Source organism: Lytechinus pictus, chromosome 8, assembly GCF_037042905.1.
Source record: "Lytechinus pictus isolate F3 Inbred chromosome 8, Lp3.0, whole genome shotgun sequence".
In the NCBI taxonomy this organism is placed as follows: domain Eukaryota; kingdom Metazoa; phylum Echinodermata; class Echinoidea; order Temnopleuroida; family Toxopneustidae; genus Lytechinus; species Lytechinus pictus.
Window position 1 is genome coordinate 33,999,572 of NC_087252.1, and position 23,349 is coordinate 34,022,920.

Sequence of the window (23,349 nt, forward strand, 5' to 3'; positions counted from 1 at the left end):
TTTTGCACGTGGTAAAATCAGAGCATTTGATTATGGCCTGCCAACGCTGACAATGTCCCCTAAGGGTTCAAAAGCGTGCGATCACGCGGCGCGTCAAATTCAGCTCACGCCCTGGCTTACCCCTTCACGAGATGCACGTGCGAGCGAGGCTTCATCCCCTGCCCTCTTTTCGAACCCATTCTCAAAACGTTTTAGGTCATATAAAGAACAGGACAAACTTCAGGGTCAAAGAAAATTGCGTGGTTCTTCATAATATTTCCAAAAGTTTTCCGGGTATAAGTTGGTCTACTGGGCGTGAATTAAAAAAAAAAAAAAAAAAAAAAAAAACGAAAGTCACTCTGGGCAGTGGCGGATCTATGGGGGGGGGGGGGGTAGGGGTTTTTAAATGTAAAATCTAGCCTGTATTTAAATTCAATTATATTTTACAAAGAAATTAATTTGTATATCTTTAGATTTGTCCTATACTTATTTGTCTATATAGTTATATATTATCTATATAGTTATCAATTTATATTTCATTATCTACAGATGGATGTCCATTTCCGGTCCGGTGTATTCTTAATGGATTAGATATAGCATGTGTTGATTTCATAGGTTTATAAATCTCACTTACAGATATACCAAACATACGTATTTATATCATCTTTCTATACTCATCTATATTTCTTTATAAATCATTTATTCTCCCAGTGTGTCCCTCTCTACCCCCCCCCCTCTCTCTCCCTCGTTCTTTCTTTTCTCTCTCCCTCCCCTCCTCTATCTCTCTTTCTGTACCCCCGTAGTATTAACTACGTAATAATGACATGTCATCCATGTCATACATTCGAATGTATTAAAATCGAAGGTTATATGCTTGAAAAATATGAGAATGGAAAAAAGAGCGTTTATTATAAATCAAAAACTGATCCTTTATTTTCATTGCTTTTTATACATGCGCATGTTACAAATATCGTTCTTATTTATGTCAAGGACTCAGTAAAAACGTATACATAAACAAACATAATTCAGTAAAACATCATCTATTTCTTATAACTTTGTATTGCGCATCATATTCTACATTAAGTACATTGTACTAACATCAAAATATCTCATAATATAATACATTCAGTAAAACATATAGTTATTGTCGAAATGATACAGAACAAAGTGGCAAAAATAACGACACACGTTAGGTGTTATGTTGGCAATTGTATCAAGTGAGAAAATATTTCTCTTCGTTGATATGCATTAGCATAATACGAAATCAAGAGCAAAACATCACTGATATAGAGGGGATATTGTCATGAACATTGTTACAAAATTATACTCAAGACTTTGTACAAAATATGAGTCAGATGTAATGTGGATGTTAAAGAAAAATGTGGTAATACAATGACTCGGCTACGATGAGAACCAATAAAAAACTTTTTAAAAATCATAGCTCCTAGTCTCGTCAGAGTTGAAATTTGCTTGTCACAATATTCATTGATGTAAGAAATACAAAATGTATACTCACAAAGTATTGACCATCATTATTCTTATTGTAGTCATCATCATAATCACCATCAGCATTACTTATATCATCATTTTCGTTTTAATATTACATTCAATGCATATTAACAAACAGTTTAGGAAAGTATATTTTAAAATTTATCTGGTAGCCGATTCAAATACGTTCTGATATTTCAAATTCACATTAAAATTTAAACTTTTGACGAGAACTAGTAATGTATTTTCGAATGTCACTAGACTGTTTTATAAAGAGTATCTAGGTGGCAAGAATAACAATATACAAAACAAAAATGTTTGGAACAAAAATCATAACTTAAGCGCTTTCCACAGATTATTGGAAATAAACTGGAATGTTTGGCAACATTACACTAATAGTTTTTCAACGAAAGTATATATATTAATGTTTGCAATTTTATTATTGCACTTCATAGAAAAATTGCAGAAAGAAAAAGAACAAAAAGAAGAAATATACTCAACAGTTTTGTATCCATGTTTCAATATATACCACATATCATTATTACAGGCAGTTATATCATTCCCTTTATTATTGTCCTACATTTTATCGTTTTATAACTTTTCATGTTTGATAGATACACTATGGTTATGAATGCCTTGTCACTTCATGGGAGAAACCACTTTGGAAAACCCAAGAACAAATTTTTCTTACTTTCTGTGTAAATCTATCCAATTAATGACATGAGATTTATGAAGAATATACTATAAAAGCCATACTGAGATCGGTATGAACAATGGACACAAAGCTCATTGTTTCAAATCATCGTTTGATATTCAAAGAGAGTTGTGTCGAAATCAAACAGTTTCTTGATATTTTGGTGTCTTTCAAAACTAATTTTGTGACCATTTATTTAGCCTACGACTGACCCGTAATAAAGAGTAGAAAAAGACGCTGAGGCACACGGCTTCCATACAGAGACGTTACACAGCAGGAGGATCGAACCACTGTTCATCGCATTGTTATGACAACAACGCGTTGTACAAAGTAAATAGGAAGCCAGCAATCTCTTTCTGAAGGATCTTCCCCATCATACCTAGGTAATGCATCCAGCGTCATTGTTTCGTTTGCAGTCAGGCTAGGTCACGTGATGAATAAATACAGGTGAAATATAACAAGATTATGGTGATTGATTTGAGCATCAAATATATGATAAAACTAACGATTTATAGATATATGTATATAGATAATTCGGTTGAAAAAGAAACACCTGTATTTTGATAGAGTATCAGATTTTTAGAATGCTCCCAGAGAGTGGAAAAGTGCATACGTTGTATGCGGGCATGACAGGATCCGATGACCGGGGTAATAATGATTTCAATGTAAGGCGCTTAGAAACAAAGTGTAATATGCGCTAACTGTTATCATCATTATAAAAAATCAAATAAAAGGCAATTGCCTCGGAGCCAGAAATCCGTAATTCAGACATAGGTTTAGGTTGAAACTAAATTTCAACAACCTGTTTTAATCTACGAGGGACAATTTTATATCATCTTCCAGAGAATAGTTTCATTCATTTTTTTCAATTTTAGGCAAATAATTTATATTTGGGTGCAATTATTCCTCCAATTATGTCTACAAACAGCTAATAAAAATCACAAAATTCAAAACAAATGCCTTTTGTTTTTTATACCCGTACTAAAGAAATACTAACAATATATGGAGGAAACTAGAGTGACAGAGTACTGAAATTGCACCACCTCTCTGGTCTTATAAACGAAAGCATAACCACATTTATTTTCACATTTCGTGTCTAGCTGCATTTTCACAAAATCCTTGCCATTTGTATATCTTTTGGGGATATTTTTTCTACTTACTGAAAGAAGTCGTTCATTAAAAACAAGGAAATTCCAGCATTATATCTTTCGTATGAACAATACTCCCTGAAAATGAAAACCTTTTTAAAGATTTGCAGAATCATTTTTAATCAAAATATTTCCGGATGTATCACTTTAACAATGTAATATATGGTAATCATATTTGAAAATATATAGACAATTCAGAAATGTTTGGATATCCATTGCGTTTCTTGATTTTCAAGAAAGCGGAATGAAACGAAAGACATTTTAAAACATTAATATATAGCTTTATGTATAGGTTTCATGCAGCTAAAAACTAATTTCATGGGTACGCTAAAACTAGTCATATTAAAAATGAACATTTTACAAAAAACAATAGTATTAATAATATATGCAACATTTCAATTCATTGGTGTATAAGTATTATTTAAAGAGAAGAACGCCCTCTCTATGTGACCTATTACAACAAGGTCAATACTTTGCAGTATGAAAAAAAAAATACTCCTCGATGACGATCCACGTCGAAAATGTATTATTTTTATAATATTTATATAAAACGTTTATGGACTGCATTCAAGGCTAAATACTATGGCATTTTCGCAGTCAATATACAGTCAGGTGCGCTGTCTATGATGAGAAACGCCCTCTACGATAGTCCGTTGCGGTTATGTTCCTCGTTCGAATGTTCTACGCGTCCCAAGCATGACAAGTGACACGCACTTTGTTTTAGGTCAGCTTGCTTTACACATCTGCTGCGTCCTCCAACGAATCAGTTTGTAAAGGTATATATTTCTTTTATCAATCTGACTGTGCAACATTATTTCTTCATACAATAGAAAAAAAGTGATGGCACTTCGTTTACGAGTCTTTGTAATAGGAGTCCGGGTTTTACAACGGGCAAAGGACACTTGGTGTTATCCGTAGTAAGTGCCTATGTGTGAGGACATGTGACTTGCGTGAGGATGTGTCACGTGACCACTGGGGTAGATATTTGCACCTGTGGGAGATGACCAGTATGAACTGTGAGAGCTGAAGAGGCTGGCATTGGTGGACGGGTTGATTGGTGTACCCACAAAGTTTAGTTTGGTCGGGTGGTATCCAGGTAGGTAGGTGAGGTCGGACTGATATCGGTACATGCTAGGATCGGCCTGAACTGGCTGCATGGCTTGAGCTAGTCCAGCGAAGTCGAACTTATACGCGTATCGCTTTCCATGTACCTTGGTCATGATGTTCTTGTCATAGTAGTAGCGCAGGGCTCGACTTAGCTTGTCGTAGTTCATGTTTGGTTTGCTTTTCCTTTCTCCCCATCTTCTGGCTACTTCATCGGGGTCGGTCATCTTGAACTCACCGTTGGTACCCTCCCATGTGATGCAGTTAGCGTTGGAACTGTCGGATAGAAGCTCCAGAAGGAACTGCCACAGCTGGATCTGGCCACTTCCTGCAGAAACAAAATAATGAAAAGAAAAAAAAAACGAAATCGTTAAAAGTGATGAATCTTAGAAGATTACCAAGCATGCATGTGTACTAGCTACCACGTTTGGTAAACGATGCACTAAATAACTCATGTTGTGAATACGAACTTTTCAATTTGACTATTAAAAGGGAGTAATAATTCAATAACTAAAGAATAAAAGAAAGTTACTGTTTATGCCAATATTCAATCGATTTCAGTTACAATTACCAATATATCGATACAATATTGACTATATTTTTTATCATTTTTTTTTGGACGAGAATGTATTGATATCATTGTTCTTGATCTTAGATGTCAAATGATTATTCAAAATTCCTTTACTCATAGTTATTGTACAAAAACAAAATTCTCGAAAATGCGACTGTGTTCTGTATATGCAATCATAAGGCTGAGTGAAGCTACTTAATAAATACAGATACATTCGGGAGACAGGGGGGTGGGTAAGTTATAGGCGATAAGCTCTTCCAGTGTTCATGCGCGTTAATGACCTCAAACGGTTGAAGCTCTATCATAAGGTCATGAAGACCAAAATACATGCACATTATTATTTCTTTAAAAGTGTAAAAATACACAATTAACAGCAATTTATCAATGAGTGTCAATCATCTAATGCCTGTTAAAAAAACAGGATTTTTTTTCCGAATTCAATTATTTTTAAACCATCTCGTAGAAAAAAATACAATCCTCAAACTGCTTAACGTGCTAAATGCCCATAAAGGGGAAAGGACAGTTATCCAGCATGACACTTTCTTTGATATAAAGATCTTCACATGCACAATCAGAGGTTAAAACGTGCATATTTTCACGATGAAATAATCTCATAGTGGAAATCCAAAAAAATTAGTTTGTTTGCGCTCATCTTTTGTTGGATTTTTTCAATAAAAACCGCGTTGGAAAAGCGTCAAACCGCTTCCCGCACAGACATAATGTCGATATAGACTTAACATGAAGCGTATATGCCGAAAGGAAAACAAAGAAAATCTACCATGAAAAGGGATGGAATTTTTTCCCCTTCAAAATTGAATATTTCTTTGAACCTCATATACAACGAAAACGCCTATGAACAGAAACTCCTTTTCTTAAGGTGCTTTTGATAAGGAATTTTCGCGTCGACGATCCCGCATTTTGCGCGATAATTCTTTATAAATGCGATGATATATTTATTTCGTCTATAAGCCATGAATACCTACATCGCTCCCGGTTTCGATAATAGAATCCAATTGCGTCGTAGGTAGATATGACACTCCATTTATACCATCTTCGTTTATTGAAAGCTAGCGGTAAGGGAGGAATAATGTTTGAATGTTTTGTCTAGATTCGGCTCTGACGAAACCCGAAGATTCAGGCAAGCGTACATTGAAGATAAGGTGACAAATTAAAAAAAAAGTAGGAAAAAATCAAGATAGTTGTAGCTACCCACTGGGAGAATATGAGCCTCGAGGTTCTGATATCTTTGCCCTTTTCAGCCATATTATAGTCAAGGTAGTGATAATCCAATATGGTGTCTTTTGCATGGCCTAAAAACTATACTGCGCACTATATCGGAATTAAATCGCTTTGGGTGTTGGGATCATTCCCCTTAAGTTTTTTTTTTATACGCTAACAAGCATGAATGTTTTAAATTAAGCAACAGGTTGTAGAAATTGCTTCTCTCAGCAGCTGAGTGAAGCAATTTCTACAACCAAAATGTGTTGTAATAACACCGGAGTAAAAATGACTGGTATGGTGTTTTAAGTGCACCAGTCATCACCGCAGATTTTGCTGTGTAATGACTATTCCTAACCCCCCCCCAAAAAAAAAAAAATAATAATAATAATAATAATGAAAATAAATTAATTAATTTAAAATAAATAATCAGATTAATAAATGAATAAATAAAAATTAAAAAAATTTTTAACCGTTTTAAACATTGAAAAGCTGATACCATGCATGTCCAAGTAACTGCTCTACCACTGACATATCTAATCTCGTATTAAATCATAGCACATTGACACGATGGGAGAGGAGGGGGGGGGGTAGCAAAGGGTTAAGAGGGCACAACCTAGGAGTCGTAAGGCAAAGCTGAATACAGAGACAGTCTCTAAGAGGCAATGAGCGTAGCATTCCCGTGTTTGACCACTATACATGGTTTACTCTTCCAGTTACACCAAATACCGATTCCATGTTTTCCGATCAAAGTTATTAGGTTATGTCGAATGGCATACCATTGGTCGAGTTGGAGTCGATGTACTTAATGTGACTGTAGTCTCAAGCCTTGTTGGAGGGTGCAATCGAAAGGGAACAGAAAGAGAGTCAATGGTAAATATCCGTCCGCTGGAAACCTTCTTCAGTTTGCCTGATTTGGTAAGTCAATAAAATCGAACGTGTGTCTTTGAAGTCAGTGCTTCCACGAGCGTGTTGGTAATAATGATCATTGGCATACAGGGGGAGCTGTGGACCCTTTCAAAAGTTTCACAACCAAAGATGAAAAGGAGAAAACGAAAGAATATAAAGTAAAGTAAAAATAAAGTAAAAGGGTGAAATGCCATTTTATTTTTTTTTAAATTAATCTCTCACAAAAGTTGATTTTTTTTTCAAGATGATCGAAATGTTTGCTCGCTCTCCTTCGCTCATACATTTCTATAGTTTTTTTTCCTCATACGCCATGTCTGCCCCCCCCCCCCAACCTCTTTCTGAAACGATTATCTAGAACCATTAATTTGAATCAAAATCAAATATCCAGTGTGTAAGATATTTGTTTTTTTTTCATTCTAAAGGAAAAATGTGAAGTTAATGAAATAGACGTTTCAAGTGCCATAATGAAGAAGAGAGATTCATCGGTCCCATGTACGCTACTTGCAGTGTGCGTAGATCAGACTACTTGACAGATTGTCGATAGGAACAGTTAGAAATACAAACTCGAGTCAGCTTTGGTTTGTTCAGCAACCGCAATAAAAGCTAATACTCATTAAAATCAAGTTGAAGCCTCACATTTCTACCCCTTATGCCTTTCCGTACCCCCTCCCCTCCCTGTCCCGACCCGTATTACATGTATTATGTTGTCTGGAAAAAAATTGCAGAAAAGGTTGCGTTTAAGAGCAAATTAAAAGATATTAAAATCAAGCGCAAGTGCCGAATGCGCTCTTCTGATTGGTTGAAAATCAAGTTGCAACGCCCCCCCCCCCTCCGTTCATGGTGTTTCATAAAAATGTTCGCAAATGAAGATGAATGACTGGTATCCTTTCTTATAAGCTAAATCAACATCAGGGAGAATTTGTAGTAAACATCACTTACCACAAAAAAAGGGTCACCAGTCGTTTACAAAGTCGCTCGTAACTTACAAACATCTTTATGAAACACTCACGTGGGTTTAAGAGACATGAAATCGATATCATAAGGATGTACAGCGTTCATCTAAATGCAACTAATTTACAAGTCATTGCCTTTTAATCATAATCATTAATATTCATCCTATAGTATTTTAAATAGAGTACTTTGCGAACATGCAGATGGAGGTCGTGCTGAATCATTTTTTTTTTTACTTTTTGTCATGACCTGTTTAATATTCTAATGATTATCGCAGGTGACCTGTTGCTATAGTCTTCCAATGGGTCTCTTCAACACGTTTCAGCTGTTCCCCAATGGCTTATTACGATATGGACTCAGCTGCACTGATTGGAACGGCTGGTTGTTTGGTCAGTTTTGCCTGACTAAACACGATTAGTATTCAATGCTTTTTCACTTCACGCCTTCGCCTTTCTCGGATCCAATTTTGTCTGAAATTGCGATTTTCTTTACTGCCAGGCCAGTTAATTATTCATCTTGATATAATAGATCAGCTGTCAACTATGCTGCAGTCAATTCAATAGGCATGTAACTTTATAGTACTAATTAATAGCCATTGGAACGAAGGGATTATTTTTTTGATGCATAATCGATTCACACTCATTTTCAGTATTAATATCATTGTTATTGTTATCATCATCAGTATTAGTATTAACTATTCTTATCATAATTATTATTATAAGGTTTAACTTTTTAAATCATTATTAGTTCAACACTTCTCATTTGACACCCTCTAAAAACAAAACTTTCAATTAGAAAGGGGTTTCTATTGATAACGTCCGGGATTTGAAATTTCTGACGCATTTTGGAAAATATGGAATTTGATATATATTTGTTTCATATCATTTTTCATGAATTCTATGAATATTCAATCTACAAACATTGCTAAAAAAACATTTACCACGGTAATGATATCAGTATGCATTAAAACGTGACTGTGGCAATTACATCGGTCTTTATTATTGAGCTCATTAGTCACTTTCATCATCATTTTTAGGAAAAGCGATATAACTTTTGAAGTTTAATTTCTACTTCTTAATTAAATTTATCTTGTCGAACAGATATTATGATGATATTGGTTTACATTTATTTAGTTTCATTCTCCCGACTATATATTTCTACTTTTACATGTCTAAGATATGCTTACGTGAATGAACCTGTTTTATCGTGCAATATAACTCGAACAGTTTACCAACATTAATTTGCTGGAGATAAAATGCGAAATCGCGTAAAATACCCAACGGTCATGTGACGTCACCTAATCAGCAATTATTACGTCACAAAGCTGTTTGCATGTGAAAATGAGATGGCGCGCCAAAACTAACAGGAAAGAGAAAAGGGAAGTATAGCTGCCGCCTGCTCCTTGTGAGGTAATATCAAGACCACAGCGAGATGGAGAGGAGAAAACAATCTTACTTCAGAGCGAAGCTCGAATGAACCATTCTTGAATCCGACCCGCTTCGTATAATTAGAAAGCTATAAGATATAATATGGCGTCGTCTTTAAAGTGAACAAAATGGCCGCGAGGTATCACAAACTGCAAATCTGTGTCTCGTTTCGCTGGGACGACAAACTCCAAATTTAAGAGGGCCCTTCAAGACCTCTCTCTCGCGGAACAGAATCGGGTACTTCATCTTCCAACCCCTACATACTGCTATCTAACTTTCATATCCTATACTTCTCATCAAAGTGATTTCTCTCGTCTTTCCTCTTGCCTTTTTTCTTCTCTTCCCCTTCTCTTCTTTTGTACACCCCTTGCTCGTCGCGAGTCGTTATATATCGTCTTCCTTCTATTTCCCATGTTTTCTGATATCCCAAGAAGTCACACGGATTGTCTTCTTCGTTTTCTGTAGATAGGGTTTGTGTTGCTTGCCCGGGGCTACGGCGCAATACTGGCGAGAGAGAAGCACATGCTCGCGGGTCGCTGGCACATCTCATACGTGTCACGCGCCGATGCCATAAGTAGCTGAATGATCCACCGAGTGGTAACTTGAGACTCACGGGGAACTTGCCCGGCGATGATTGTGAGACGCGGCGACGCCGGATCGTCCGCCACGCTCTCGGGAAATTGAAGGGGTGAAAAGTCGAGATTGCAAAAAAGACCACGACAAGAAGAGGATCCGATAGCAGGCTTTATACTCTGATTGCTAGATCTAGACCCTTTTTACCAAATTAATAGCAAGAAATATATTTCATAGGGAGTGTTTTAGCTCAATCAACTGATGCACCCTTAATAGCTTCATAAATGACGAATACTTCTTCCCCAATAACAACAGACAGAAACATTAAAGGGTTTGTATTAGCATCTCTTTATAATGGCAAACATCGCCAACAGCATATTAGAGTGACGGAATTTCAGGAATCATCAAGAATAGATATGAAAAGATATTGTATTTGATAGTAAAACATTGAGCATGACGAAAGATGAGTACTTGTTTTTTGCCTCGTTGCTTTCAAATTATTGTCCGTTCGTTCAGTTAGAGGAATTATCGTTATAATTCGTGATTTTCCTTTACAATCATATCTGTTATAAATATTAAACATTTTTGTTTTATTCAGCTATTAATCTCCAAAGTCTGGAGGCTTATTCTTTTATACTTTATTTTATCACAAACCTAAAAGCGAGACAAAATAAGTAAAAAAATATTAAAAGTGCCCGAGGAAAAATAATTAAAGTAATTTTTGTTGTTTTTTCGATACTTTTTTTTTATTCAGTGCGTAAGGGGATAGGGTTCTACTGTATTGAATATTGGGATTTGAATACTGAATACTTTAATGGGTATTTGTAAAATTCACAAATGCACTACGAGACAACTATAACAAGACAATCATGCACATACAAAACATAATTATTTCAAATTATATTTCAATGCACTATTTTAACTACTTGTACAGAATACTAACAATTTTTTTTTAAACGTCACAATTCATTTCGCTACATTAGATCCATGCAAAATCATTCAAAATTTCATTATCCTTCTTTTAATACTCGTAGCAATTAATTTTCATTCATTAATCTATTTTGGTTGTTCAAAATGCTTTGTTTCACTATATTGAACTGATTATAACAAGCTCATTTATTAGCAAGACAAATGCACTTCTTTTTTACACTGTTGCCATGAAGTCGGAATACTCAATTTTCCATATTAAAGACAACTGTAAGATACAGCGATAGATCTGAACAAAGTTTGCATGTTTTCAAAATATATTTACATGTAAATACCTTATGTGGTCATCATGAAGATCATGCTACCATCATTTGAAGAAAATGGGTGGGTATATGTTTTGCAACTTATTTGGCAACAGTGTATTGAAGATTTCAAATCGATATCGTACCTTTGTTATGTCTGAGAGCTAAAATCACGGATTGAAGATTTTGCCAATCGCTTGGTATTACTGGCAGAGAAAGAAAATGATAAAAAGGTACGATAAGTATGATAGAATAATAGTGGTGGCTGTGTTGCAATGCCGAAATGGTTTAGCTCATGATTTTCAAAACAAACGTGAAATCAAAGTTTGGATGGCTCGTAAATATTACCAGTTTAATAGATTATGTAAATCTTTAAATGAAATGGATGGATGAAATAAGATGATGATGCATGGTCTATACATGTACACAGCAAAAACTGTTGTGTTAACCGGTGTACATAGAGGACCACACCAGTTATTTTACACCGGTGTTAAATTGGTGGTGTTAGTTTTACACCTAAAGGTGTTATTACAACACCTATGGTTGTTACATTTACACTCTGTGGTGTCATGTTCAATCTCTAGGGTGTTATTTTAACACCTCATGGTGTGGTCCTCTATTAACACCAATTGGTGTCAGTTTTAACACCACAGTTTTTACAGTGTATAATGCTTGGTGGTTTATTATACCTAAAATGGTATAAACGACACACATATTTAATAGGGTTTAATTATTGTTAAAAACAATATATTATTGGTAAAAAGCGAGGAAGTCGCGTTAAACTTTATACTAATAAAATATTAACCTGAAAGTCACGCGTGATTTCGAGTCCTTGATTTATATTGCAAGTTAAAAAATAAAACTCTAACTATGGCAACTATGAACGGACAAGCTACTAGAGTTTATGCAATTTTGCAGGGTGCATGTTTATTTTCATTATGTTGTTTATGATTAATAATGTAGTGCAGAGGGAATCATTATTTACATCAAATGCTTGATCTATTTAAATATGTAGACATTTTAGTGTATAAAACAAAGGTCTGTCGGTATATTAGATGCTATTTTTTATATTAGCCCACAATTTTATGAAAATACCGAATTTTGTACACTCTATCATAAAATTTGACTTCGTATATTTCATGTTGTATCTTTATGAGTCAGGCGAACAAAACTGATGTCAACTTAAGCAATACCATAAAATTAGATGAATGTGATGAAATTTAAAAAAAATGTAAAAGAAATGTTGATTGATGGAATACATAGATATAAAACATGTTGAAATTCATGATATGAAACCAAACTCATCACATAGGTTCCGATTGTAAGTATAAATGCTATGAAAATGTACAGTATACACATGTATTTCATGAAACATCATGCAACCCCATGCTCAAACAAAATCATGTGTACAAAACTGATATAGCAGTATATATTACATTTATTGACACTTATCATTTAGGACGTTATAACTTTACAAACTAATGAACTCACGATAATGAAATCTGTGTAAAAACTTGTAAGAGGTTATTTTAATCATTGCATTAAACTCTCAACATAGAACCAGTTCCCCACCTTCCGAAAATTAGAGTATGTGAATCTATTTGCTTTGTACTAGTGGGCGATTATAACATCTTTACTGTTTTTTTGTTTGTTTGTTTTTTTTTTTTTTTGGGGGGGGGGGGGGCTAAAATATAATAATTAAACAAGGTGAACTTACCCGGGTTAGCAAGTGTCCTGCTTGTGTGCCCGAATACTTGGTAGGGGTCTGTGTTTGGAGTAGAGAGAAAAGAGTGGCGAGGGTTGATCACAGATACCATGATGAGAGTCTTTACGGAGTCAGGGGTACGGAGTTATATGAATAGGGGTGCAGAAACCAATTGGTATTACCCCACGGTGGGCATGCAGGAGATCACGGCGCCACATACAAACCACGATAATCACGCCAATGCTCCCATGTACCCGTTGCCAGTAGTACACATTTGGGGCGTGTTGTGAGTGTGTGTGTGTGTGTGTGTACGATTGTGTGTGTGAGAGAGTGTGTGTTTGCAATCACAGGCGCTTATCCAGTGTCGGTGCTTTCTACCGGCAAATGTCACTGTTTGATGGCGGTGATTTCATTTTTAAGGACTTTGGCCTTTGATCGTATGCGCTTCGATTATGAGTATTAATCTCAATTTGAGCTGGGATGTACCGATGATAATGCCGTTGTTTAGTGAATTGATGCTCACGAAAAATAAGCAAGCTTAACATCATCCTAACCTCAAATAAGAAAGTGGGGGGGGGGGGGGTTGGAGCTGCTAGTCAAAACACCGCTGTATACGTGACATACGGCATGAGGTCCGAATGTACTCTTTTTATAAAAGTTTCACGTATATCTTGAAGCATTACAAAAAAGAAGAACATGGTTAAGTTAAAATAAAAATATTTAACTCATCCTAGAGGAGTTTATTGGATCGGCACAACTACCATACTTTATTCTTAGGACGTTTGTTAGTAATGGGGCTTTGACATCCTACTTACTCCATCTTCTTTTATTCTTCAATCGGATTCAAATGGTGAAGAAGACAGAGATATAATCTTGTACTTAAAACCCCTTGCACATATTTGCCTCATTAATTAATCTAAAAACCACTCGTGTTAGATAACAGTGGTTGAATGCTAACAGTTGTGACTGGATTGGTCGTTTCAGGGCTTTTAAACACCCATTGTTTTCTCTTAAATTCATTGCTCATTAATTCTCTGGTAGCTAATTGCGTCATTTATTTTCAACCATGCTCCTTTACATATACAGTGGTGCTCAAAAATCAGCGAATCCCGCTGTATAAATGAACATACTTAAAGTATTCAAGTTCTGCTATGTTTTAGATATTTGAGTGTGAAATCAGGTGATAAAATATTGCATTCAATAAAGATTGTTTCTCTGGGCTCGCCAAACATAGTAGTCGTGTTGTCTACATTCAACACTCAGCAGCAAGAAGGAGTGCATTAATGTGGTGGGGTTCACTAGCTTTTAAGCAAAACTGTATATAGGTAGAACAAAACTTAGAATGATTTAAATCATCATGCAGAATAATGGAACATGGAAAGGAAGGAAAAGGAAGAGAGAACGAGATAGATATACAGAGAGAGGAAGAAAGAGGGACATAGAGATCGAAACAAAAAGTTATATGGGGAGAGAGAGAGACGGGGACAAACAAAATATAGAGTGATCGAGAAATAAGGGGAGAGAGAAAAGAAAGAGAGAGGGGATATAATAGTGAGAGAGAACAAGAACATGAGATAAAATGAAAAAGGATATAATATTTTACTCATCTTACTTCAATAGTGATCACAAGAGGGTTATTATTAAGGTGTCAGCCACAACCGATCTGATTTACTTTGTAACCTCTTATTTTAGTATCAAAATTGATTTTTACCATGTTCCAAAAAACAAGGAGAAAGGGACATATTCTGAAGCGACCACCGGTGTGTTTTCTTTCTGAAATGGTTGAATGGGAGAACCGTGAATAGCGGCATTTGATTGGTTCGTGCCGGCTGGCTTACCGAGGTGACTAAGTTCTAGTTCCTTAATAAAAATCGACGAGGGCTAATTACTCCACAAGCGTGGCGGAGGGACAATTTAGAGCTCAACAATGGAGAATGATCATCGACAAAAAAAAAAGCCAGGAAAAAAGTAAGAAGAGATGTTAGAGATTGTGATCATAAATGAATTCATTTTCCTTCCTTCCCTCACTACCTCCTTCCCCTTCCCTCTCTCTCTCTTTCTCTCACTCTCACCATCCTCTTTCTCTCCGTTTGTTTCTATGTGAGAGTGTGTGTGTGTGTTTTTATCACTTGTATACCTTCTCCGTGTTTAGCCATTCTTTAATGTATGTTTTATATTAAGTGTATTCGTCATTTCATTAAGAATTCATACTTATTACTTTTCTAATCTATTTTATCTCTGTACTTTGGCGTAAATCACCTCTTCCTCGCCTTGTTATCCTTCTTCCCACTCTCATCCCTTTTATCCCGTTTCTGTTTTTTTTTTTTATTCTCCTTTCTTCTCATGCATCTTCTTCTGACTCGACCCCCTTTCGCTTTCTCTCCTATTCTACCCCTTATCACCTTTCCCTCCTTTCTCCATCGCCCGTTTGTGTAACCTTTTCCATCTATCTCTCCTTCGCATGCCCTTTCTTTTTGTCCGCTGTCTCCGTCCCTTAATCGCATGGACAAACGCGAGAGATAATGCCCGCTGACAACGGCAAAAGATTTAGTTATCGATCGCCAAACCAGAAAAGCGCTTTATAGCTGCAGTGACTCCACCAAACGCTGCTGGAATACCCCTGTTGTGCTATGTTCCCCTGCTAAACAACCCCCTCCCCTTCTACTTCTTTCTCGCTCGCTGCATCGTCTAGTATAGCTAGGAGGGGAGGCGAAGGAGAGACGGATGAAAGAAAAACTGAATATGATCACGGATCCTAACGGCTATGGATCTGTCAAAAGACCCTTGTTCTTGTTTTTTGCTTCATTTCCCGAGCAGGTGTTTTTGTGAATAGAGAAAACGTCGCATTGCGCTGGCAGGGGAGAAAAGATAATAACAGCGACCCGGCATTCCGACAATGTGATCGTATATATCCGACAGTGTATAAACCGATATAGCTTGATGTATAATCAACTTGCCTCGCCCATATCCAGGCCTCCAACACATCAATACACTAGCACTTATAAACTTTTCCTGTTACATACCCAAACTCCAAAAACATTTTATCTCCTATCTTCCGCTTTGATTTTTTTCAATCCAAACACACTATTGTTACTTCTATTGTAGGTTCTGTTTTGATTTTAAATCGCGCAATATTGATAAAATCCGTCATTAAATGAACATGTATTCGAAAATTAAATAGATCGAAGGATATGTAAACTTCTTCCCATTTATCGTTTGCAGTATTCTTTAACAACTCGTCTTATTCATTTTCTTGCGCAATTTATTCCTCATCTAGGGTAGATATGAAAATGGTGTAAGTTCGTTTTGTCATATTTACGTATTATTTTCTCCAAAAAGAGTATTCATGTATGTAGATATCATGTTACATGGCCGGTACCTATATATCAATCGAAATATTAAGGCCACACTTTAATGGTTTATTGATTTTCAATAATTATGTTACAAGCAATGTACTTTATTCACCATGAATTCAGTTACCATGTAGGTATGTTTTCTTCTTTTTACATAAATCGCCTGCTATACATTCTGGCGTGTCTTTATATTGAATCATGGTATATACAAATATGTAAATTGTTCAGATAATTTGAAGTTAAATTCAAATTATTATATGTATTATGTATATATGTATATGTATAACGATGTGCTTCTATCTGAAAATCTAAAAAAATTATGAATATTATAAGGGGAAGTCAGATATTTGTATAGGTATTGCACAAACTTTGTTCATGACCAAATTGTATTTGTTGTAATTTGATATTAATAAACATAATTGACCACCATTGTTTAAAGGTTGGAAAAGACAATTTCAAATCGCATCATTCAGTAGATAGATGGGGAAACTGGGGAGAAAGGAGGGAAAAGGAAGAGACCGATAAAGAGAGAGACAGACAATGTGGGATGAGAGGGAAAGGGATGGAAGGCGAGAGAGACAAAAAGAAAGGGGGAGTAGATTTATTTATAAATTGTTTTTGGCAGTGAGTACACTCTTTTTAATCCCCCTGTTAATGCATGAGAGTCAAGACAATAGACAAAAAGAAAGGGGGAGTAGATTTAGTTATAAATTGTTTTTGGCAGTGAGTACACTCCTTTTAATCCCCCTGTTAATGCATGAGAGTCAAGACAATATACCAACCAAAAACCACCTGCATGTACTAACAACGCTCGGAACGAGACAGTTGACTTTAATTAAAGCCCGTTTCCGTGTGATTAAAAGGCTACGTATTAATCCCCCTCTTTTCTCTATCTCTCTCTCTTGGTCTTTAACTCACTCCCTCCGGCCGCACACTGACAGGTCAATTCGTGATCACTCGTTCATACCAGTACAAAATTGGCAACGCTTTGTCTTTAAATTATTCGTTATGTTTAGCTGAGAAGTTGAGAACACAGAGTTATCAATATGTTGTAATTCAATGTGATGGTGCTTCAGCACTCTAGCGCGATGATCTGATCTTATTTAAAGGAGTTGCCCACTGTATATTCATGATTCTTTTAGTGCTCAAAACTCAACACCAAAAATGTATCATGCCTGTGTGTGATTATAATATAATAAAAAATAATTATTAATATTATTATCATAATATCCGATATATTTTAATTTACACTTGACGGTATTTTGTAGGGGACAAATTTCCCTCAATATTACCCTTTTTTTATTCCTATATCCGACAACATTTTATTTTAATTCCCATTAACATCCATTTTCACGTTTATTATTTTATCATGGATATAATTTGTAATATTGTCATTCTGATGTACCATGTTTGCTGCTTGATATATATTAATAGGAATAATAACAATATCAATAATAATTATAATAATAAATATGATAATATTGATGAAAATAATAGCAATTGTAGTTCCGACGAACATTGCGATGGTAAACATATGGTTCCATATTGATGATGCTATTTTCGACAAAAGCAAATGAGACTTTTCTCTAAAATTGAAAACAAACATGTCTTGATCGGTCTTACCAAATTCACTGCCCCCATAGGCGGGTCTACCTCCTGGTCTGATTTGTGTTGATGATGAATCAATCCCTGGTTTAGGCAAGGTAGGTGATGTTTGTGTATACCCTGTAAAATTGGATATAAAGAGGGAAATTAAAAAAAAAGTGTTTGATATGAATTTGGGTGAAGAAACATTTTGTCAGCCTTTTTTTTCACTGCTGAATAGAGAATGTGCCAAAGATCTTTATAAAAAAAAATATTTGAAAATGGTTGAGCAGGTTTTAAGAAGACAATTAAAGTCACCTTAACAAGAATATCTTAATAAAACTCGACCTTGGTAAGGCAGTAGGCAGATGTCACATATATAATACTTTGAACAAAATGCTTTAAAGCATTACGGACAAGGATGGCATTTTAAGTCCAATAGTGTTAACTAGAATACTTTAAGCTCTTTTCAGGAATTGTTCATTTGTTTAGGCGTATAATTGGAGAGAGCGATCTGTTCAATTCTCAAATGAATACGGACTCTGGAAATTGAAAAGAATCTTTAAACCATTTCAATTGCAATATATAGAAACAACCTTGCCATTACAAGACCTACGGTCCCACTTATAAACAATTGTGTCAGTAGAAAACGCTGTATACTCGTCAATAGAAGAATTCATAAGCCCTAGGGGTACCGAGGATAGATGTTAACCACAGTACCGTTAAGCGACGAGGCGAAGTGTAAATACAAAGCCTAATAAAGCCAGTGATTTAATCAAGAAGACATTATCCTCGCCCGTATCAACCGAGTCTCGTCCCTTAGGAATTATAACAGCGAAATGATGAGAGAATCTATGAAAACAGCATGTCGCATGCCAGAGAGTTTTACAGGTCGGTTGGTCTGACGAGAAAGAGATAAAATACTCATTTCGCTCGGGAGACATATGAAAATTGACGGAAGCTGTTTTATACTCTTGCAATATCTTCCTTGCCTCTTTTATTGATCGCATCTTTGAGAAGAAAATGAAATTAAAACAAGAAGGTTGGAAAGCATCTCTTGGAAGAAGATTCGTTTTCACATGTGATTTATTTCGTATGAAGTCAAGAAAACTTTGGAGCAATCTTCCTCCCTCACTCAACGGAAGGACATGAAACTTTATGTTAAAAGTATAAACATAATTAATGCGACATCTGTCTGCTTATTGACGTCGTACACCAAATCTCAAATCAACTTTCCAATATCTTATAATTTCGGATCACATGATGTTGAAAGCTTTTCCCATTCCTTGATCCTCAATAGCTGAAAATGATTGATTTTATTTTTTTAAAGACGATTCAAGACTATAAACATTGAGTACTTCTTATCTTTAAACGAAAATTGAATTAATCATGAACATATTTTAGTATTTTGTATTCATGTTTAATTATGTAGTGCTTTTTTTTTTTTGGGGGGGGGGGTCGGTCGTTATACACATCAGTGTTGGGATTAACTTCCCCCGCCGTGAATACAGAAGCAACGCTAATCACAGAATAAGCTTGGTTCAACAAATGAACATAATCTGTATCCATAATATCCAAGCTTGATACGTCCTCGTGGTTAGTGTAGCAGAGATGAAATGTTAGATACTGAGATCTGAGTTAGATAGCAAAGGTGGATGAACGGAGCGCTTAATCAAATACACGCAGAAATTTAGATGATCTTATGTATTCCCCCTCTCCCCGTCATAGTCTGCTTTGGAATGGGAATATAGTGTTAGATATCTGAAATAGAATGTGGACAATTTTTTTTTATCCCCTTGGCCATGTTTTTTTCCACTTTCTCTCTACAATGCCTTAGCATGTGTACAATTGGTTTTATATTGAAAATGAATACATGCGTAGAAAGACAAACATCATGAAGCCACATCTATCCTTAAAGTAGTACGCAAAAATTGAGGGGCCAAAGAAGAAAAAGTGAAAACAAAAAAGTCACAAATAATAATGGAATATATAAGGGTAGAATAATTACACGTTTGCTTGTACACTTGTACCGTTGATGTCTAAACATTTTGGCATGCTAACTAGAATGAAGAGTACACATGGTTCAAGAATGAAACCATGTTTTTATTAAGAGCATATACCGTTCACAATCGCAAGTCAACTCAGATAATAAGCAGTAATTTAGACCCTCTGAAAGGACAAATAGATTTGATTAATTCTCGGTTCCTTTTGATTAATCAATTGGTCAATTAAATCCTTCAAAATGGCCATCATGAGCAGGTATCTTAGCAAGCTTTCCAAATTGATCATTAAGTCCATACATCCATTATACTTATGTCCATGGGTTTTGGCTCAAGTGTTTATTCCTTCATAGCGCAGACGGTCGCTGTATACCATATCTTTCAGGAATCAGTGAAAGATGCGGCTAAATCCACCGGCGCAGGGAGCAACTGTTGAGCTCCGATTCCGGCAGGGATAATCAAGCCATTATCTATTTAATGAAATACTGGATTCTACAGTATTAACCTTGGCATTCGGGCCTATCTAGCTTGTTAAGGTTCCCACATCTAGTGGATACGATTCGTCGTGTATCAGATATCTTTTATTTCACCCTGGACTACACGATATGAGTCTATTTCCACCAAAACAAATATATTTCGGCGTGTATTCAACCATAGCGTTATAGCAAAAAGCCACGATGGATTCAAAGAAAAGCAGCTAGCAAGGGATTCCCGTCTATAGTGCATATGACATATTCTTGAGTTAATGTGTTTAGCATGGCATGTACATCTATTAATTTTTCATAAGGTCTCGTCAATGACAATATGGTTAAGGTGTCCACTTATAAGAAAGTGAAGGCACAATGGAGGCCTATCATGATATCTTACTTTTTTTTATTTGTTTTTATTTGCAAGTGTCCAGTCTTTCTACTTGTGGCCCATGCACCAACACTGACTCTTTGCCACACTTATTTTAATATTTTAGTACCTTTAAGAATTGTTATATTACTCAATCTCCATATTTCAACGGAAAGCCGTTGTGAAGTGTATCTCATGAAAATGTTCAATCGATGCATCCGCACAATCTGCATTCGAATTCCGTGCATAATTATGGAGCGACGCTCTTCTCAAAGTGGGAATTTACCTTTAAAGCCCATAAGTGAAACCAACGAAGTTTAACTCAGCACACATTTGAAACACGGGCATGGTAATTTAGACTTCTCCTGAGAGCGACAGTGTGCCTTTAAAGCTCACCACCAAAACCCACAAAATCTCAATATTGACCAGGTGCTTTTATACTAGCTCGAGCAGGATGAGTGATGTCTCCATTTAAACGCCCGGATACGAACGTTCGTGATCGGAATAGCATTTCAATGCTAATTTGCGCCTCCTGAAAAAGTTGGAATCCCCCGAATATCTGATGTCTTAATTCTCATTCATTGTCAATGGCGGGGAGATTCTCTCGCCCGGTTTCCCCCGTGTGGAGCTATATTAGTAGACGGATAAAAGAGTCAAGAGCCGGCTTTGCACTGCATATTATTAGCTGGCATTGATTTTGGCGCTCTTTGTCAATCCGTGATTTTCACGTTGACGTTCAAGTATACCATGATACGAAATGAGATATAACCATATAGTACAAGACCCAAGTCTTTATCTTGTCAAGTTTAAAGGCTTGTAATGAATCGAATACACATCAAAAGGTATGTCTTAAATTATACAACTAAATCAATATTCATAGTTTGATTATCAATATACTGATTTAGCCTTTCGGGTCTAAACAAAATAACGCAATGATATTCCTATACACTCTCAAAATATTTGATTGGTTAACATATTCATGAACCAACCAACTATTTGTTCGCAGGTATAAGACCATGGTAGCTCCATTGTAAAACGAATGAATATTTTCTTATCAAACAGTCGGTATGCTCATGTTAACCAACCCGGTTTGTTGGTTAAAACATTTTCTGAGAGTGTGGGTTTCTTTCTTGATATCTTGAATTACTCCACTTTTGTTTTTGAAAATGTATCAATTGTTAACGGTTAAGCATATAGGTTTCTATAGTATTACCTTGTTTAGAACGCAGATAAGGATTACACGGCATACGCACACAGCCCCTCGCACGCACCAAAATGCGCGCACATGCACACATCATCAAACCAGTGAGCACACAATAATGTGCGAAACAATTCAATTTAAAATACCAAATATCATAGTGCAAATTAAATGTACTTTACATAATACGGATATCACGATTGGTGCAAGAATTCTTCAACATCTACCGTAGATCACATGACCATAAGAACTGATGTTGATGTTTATAAAAACTATGGTATTATATTTCATCTCCCTACCGTCCAATTCTGAGATAATTGAATAATTATAAACAGCTTATTTTTGGCGGGAAAGAGTTATGCCCCGATGCGGAGATAGCGTTAAGTACTAAGCATTCTCGATCATTTTTCGCTCAAGGGGGAAAGGGAATTTGACCCGCCGTCACACTTAACGGCATCAAATTAATGTTTATGAATAATAGCCATTAGCCCTTTATGCCGAGACGGGTTAGGGGAATGGGAGACTCCTGCATACCCTTATTATTATTATCATGATCAAATGACTATTACACTGTTAACATGCAGATGACTTGTCACCATCTCCTTCTTACATTAATTTTCACTGGATTGGAAACTGAAGGTGATGGCTTGAAATATCTTATTGACAATATCAAGGGGGTAATTATTGGGTATACAAAAAAACGATTATGAAAGAAATCCAAATATAAGGAACATATGAGTTTTTTAACGGAATTACCATCAATGATAATTGCAGAAGTGAATCTGTCATGTCAAGATTTAAGAAATTATAACATTATTTGGTGTTCATTTGGAATATATTTATGAAGATAAAATTCGAGATAAGAAAGGTTAAGGTGTGAGAGTACTGTAAACTAGATGGTATTATTCGGTGATTAGATAAAAGAGCAAGAGTGTGATTAATATGCTATTTCATAATTGAAGAATAAAAGATGATGATGTGTCGATGGAGAGAGAAGGAAAGAACGAACAAAATAAGAAAGATAAGCATAGAACGATAAGAGGGAGAAAGAGAGACAGACTTTGTGGATTGGGAGTATTATTAGTGCGTTAAATGATAAAATGCATGGGCCATAAAATAAAATTTTGGATAGAAAAGATCACAGGGGAAGAGGGTACTACATGTATACCAATATATTTTTCAAATATCGAAATAGAGAGGAAGAAAAGCAGAGAATGAGAGAGGGGTGGGAGAATTTAGTAAGCCTCAATTATTACGCAATGAGATGCTCGTAGCACCCAAATACCTCCCATTTCCATTCAATTAGCACGACATCGCTACATATACATTCTCAGTCAGACTGTTCAGTATGCATGGGGGATGAAGTTTAAGACGGGTCGAA

General features: G+C 35.8%; 1 protein-coding gene across 1 annotated transcript; it reads right to left on the reverse strand.

Annotated features, from left to right (window-relative positions):
* Window positions 1–883: 883 nt before the first annotated feature.
* Window positions 884–18,069, reverse strand: LOC129266493 (transcriptional regulator ERG homolog). The gene is made up of 4 exons (XM_054904347.2): window positions 17,973–18,069; window positions 13,009–13,056; window positions 11,438–11,497; window positions 884–4,741 (listed from the first exon to the last, which is right to left on the reverse strand). Exon 4 carries the CDS (start codon window positions 4,638–4,640, stop codon window positions 4,218–4,220), a length of 423 nt encoding a protein of 140 aa, XP_054760322.2. The 5' UTR covers window positions 4,641–4,741; window positions 11,438–11,497; window positions 13,009–13,056; window positions 17,973–18,069; the 3' UTR covers window positions 884–4,217.
* Between the last annotated feature and the right edge of the window lie 5,280 nt (window positions 18,070–23,349).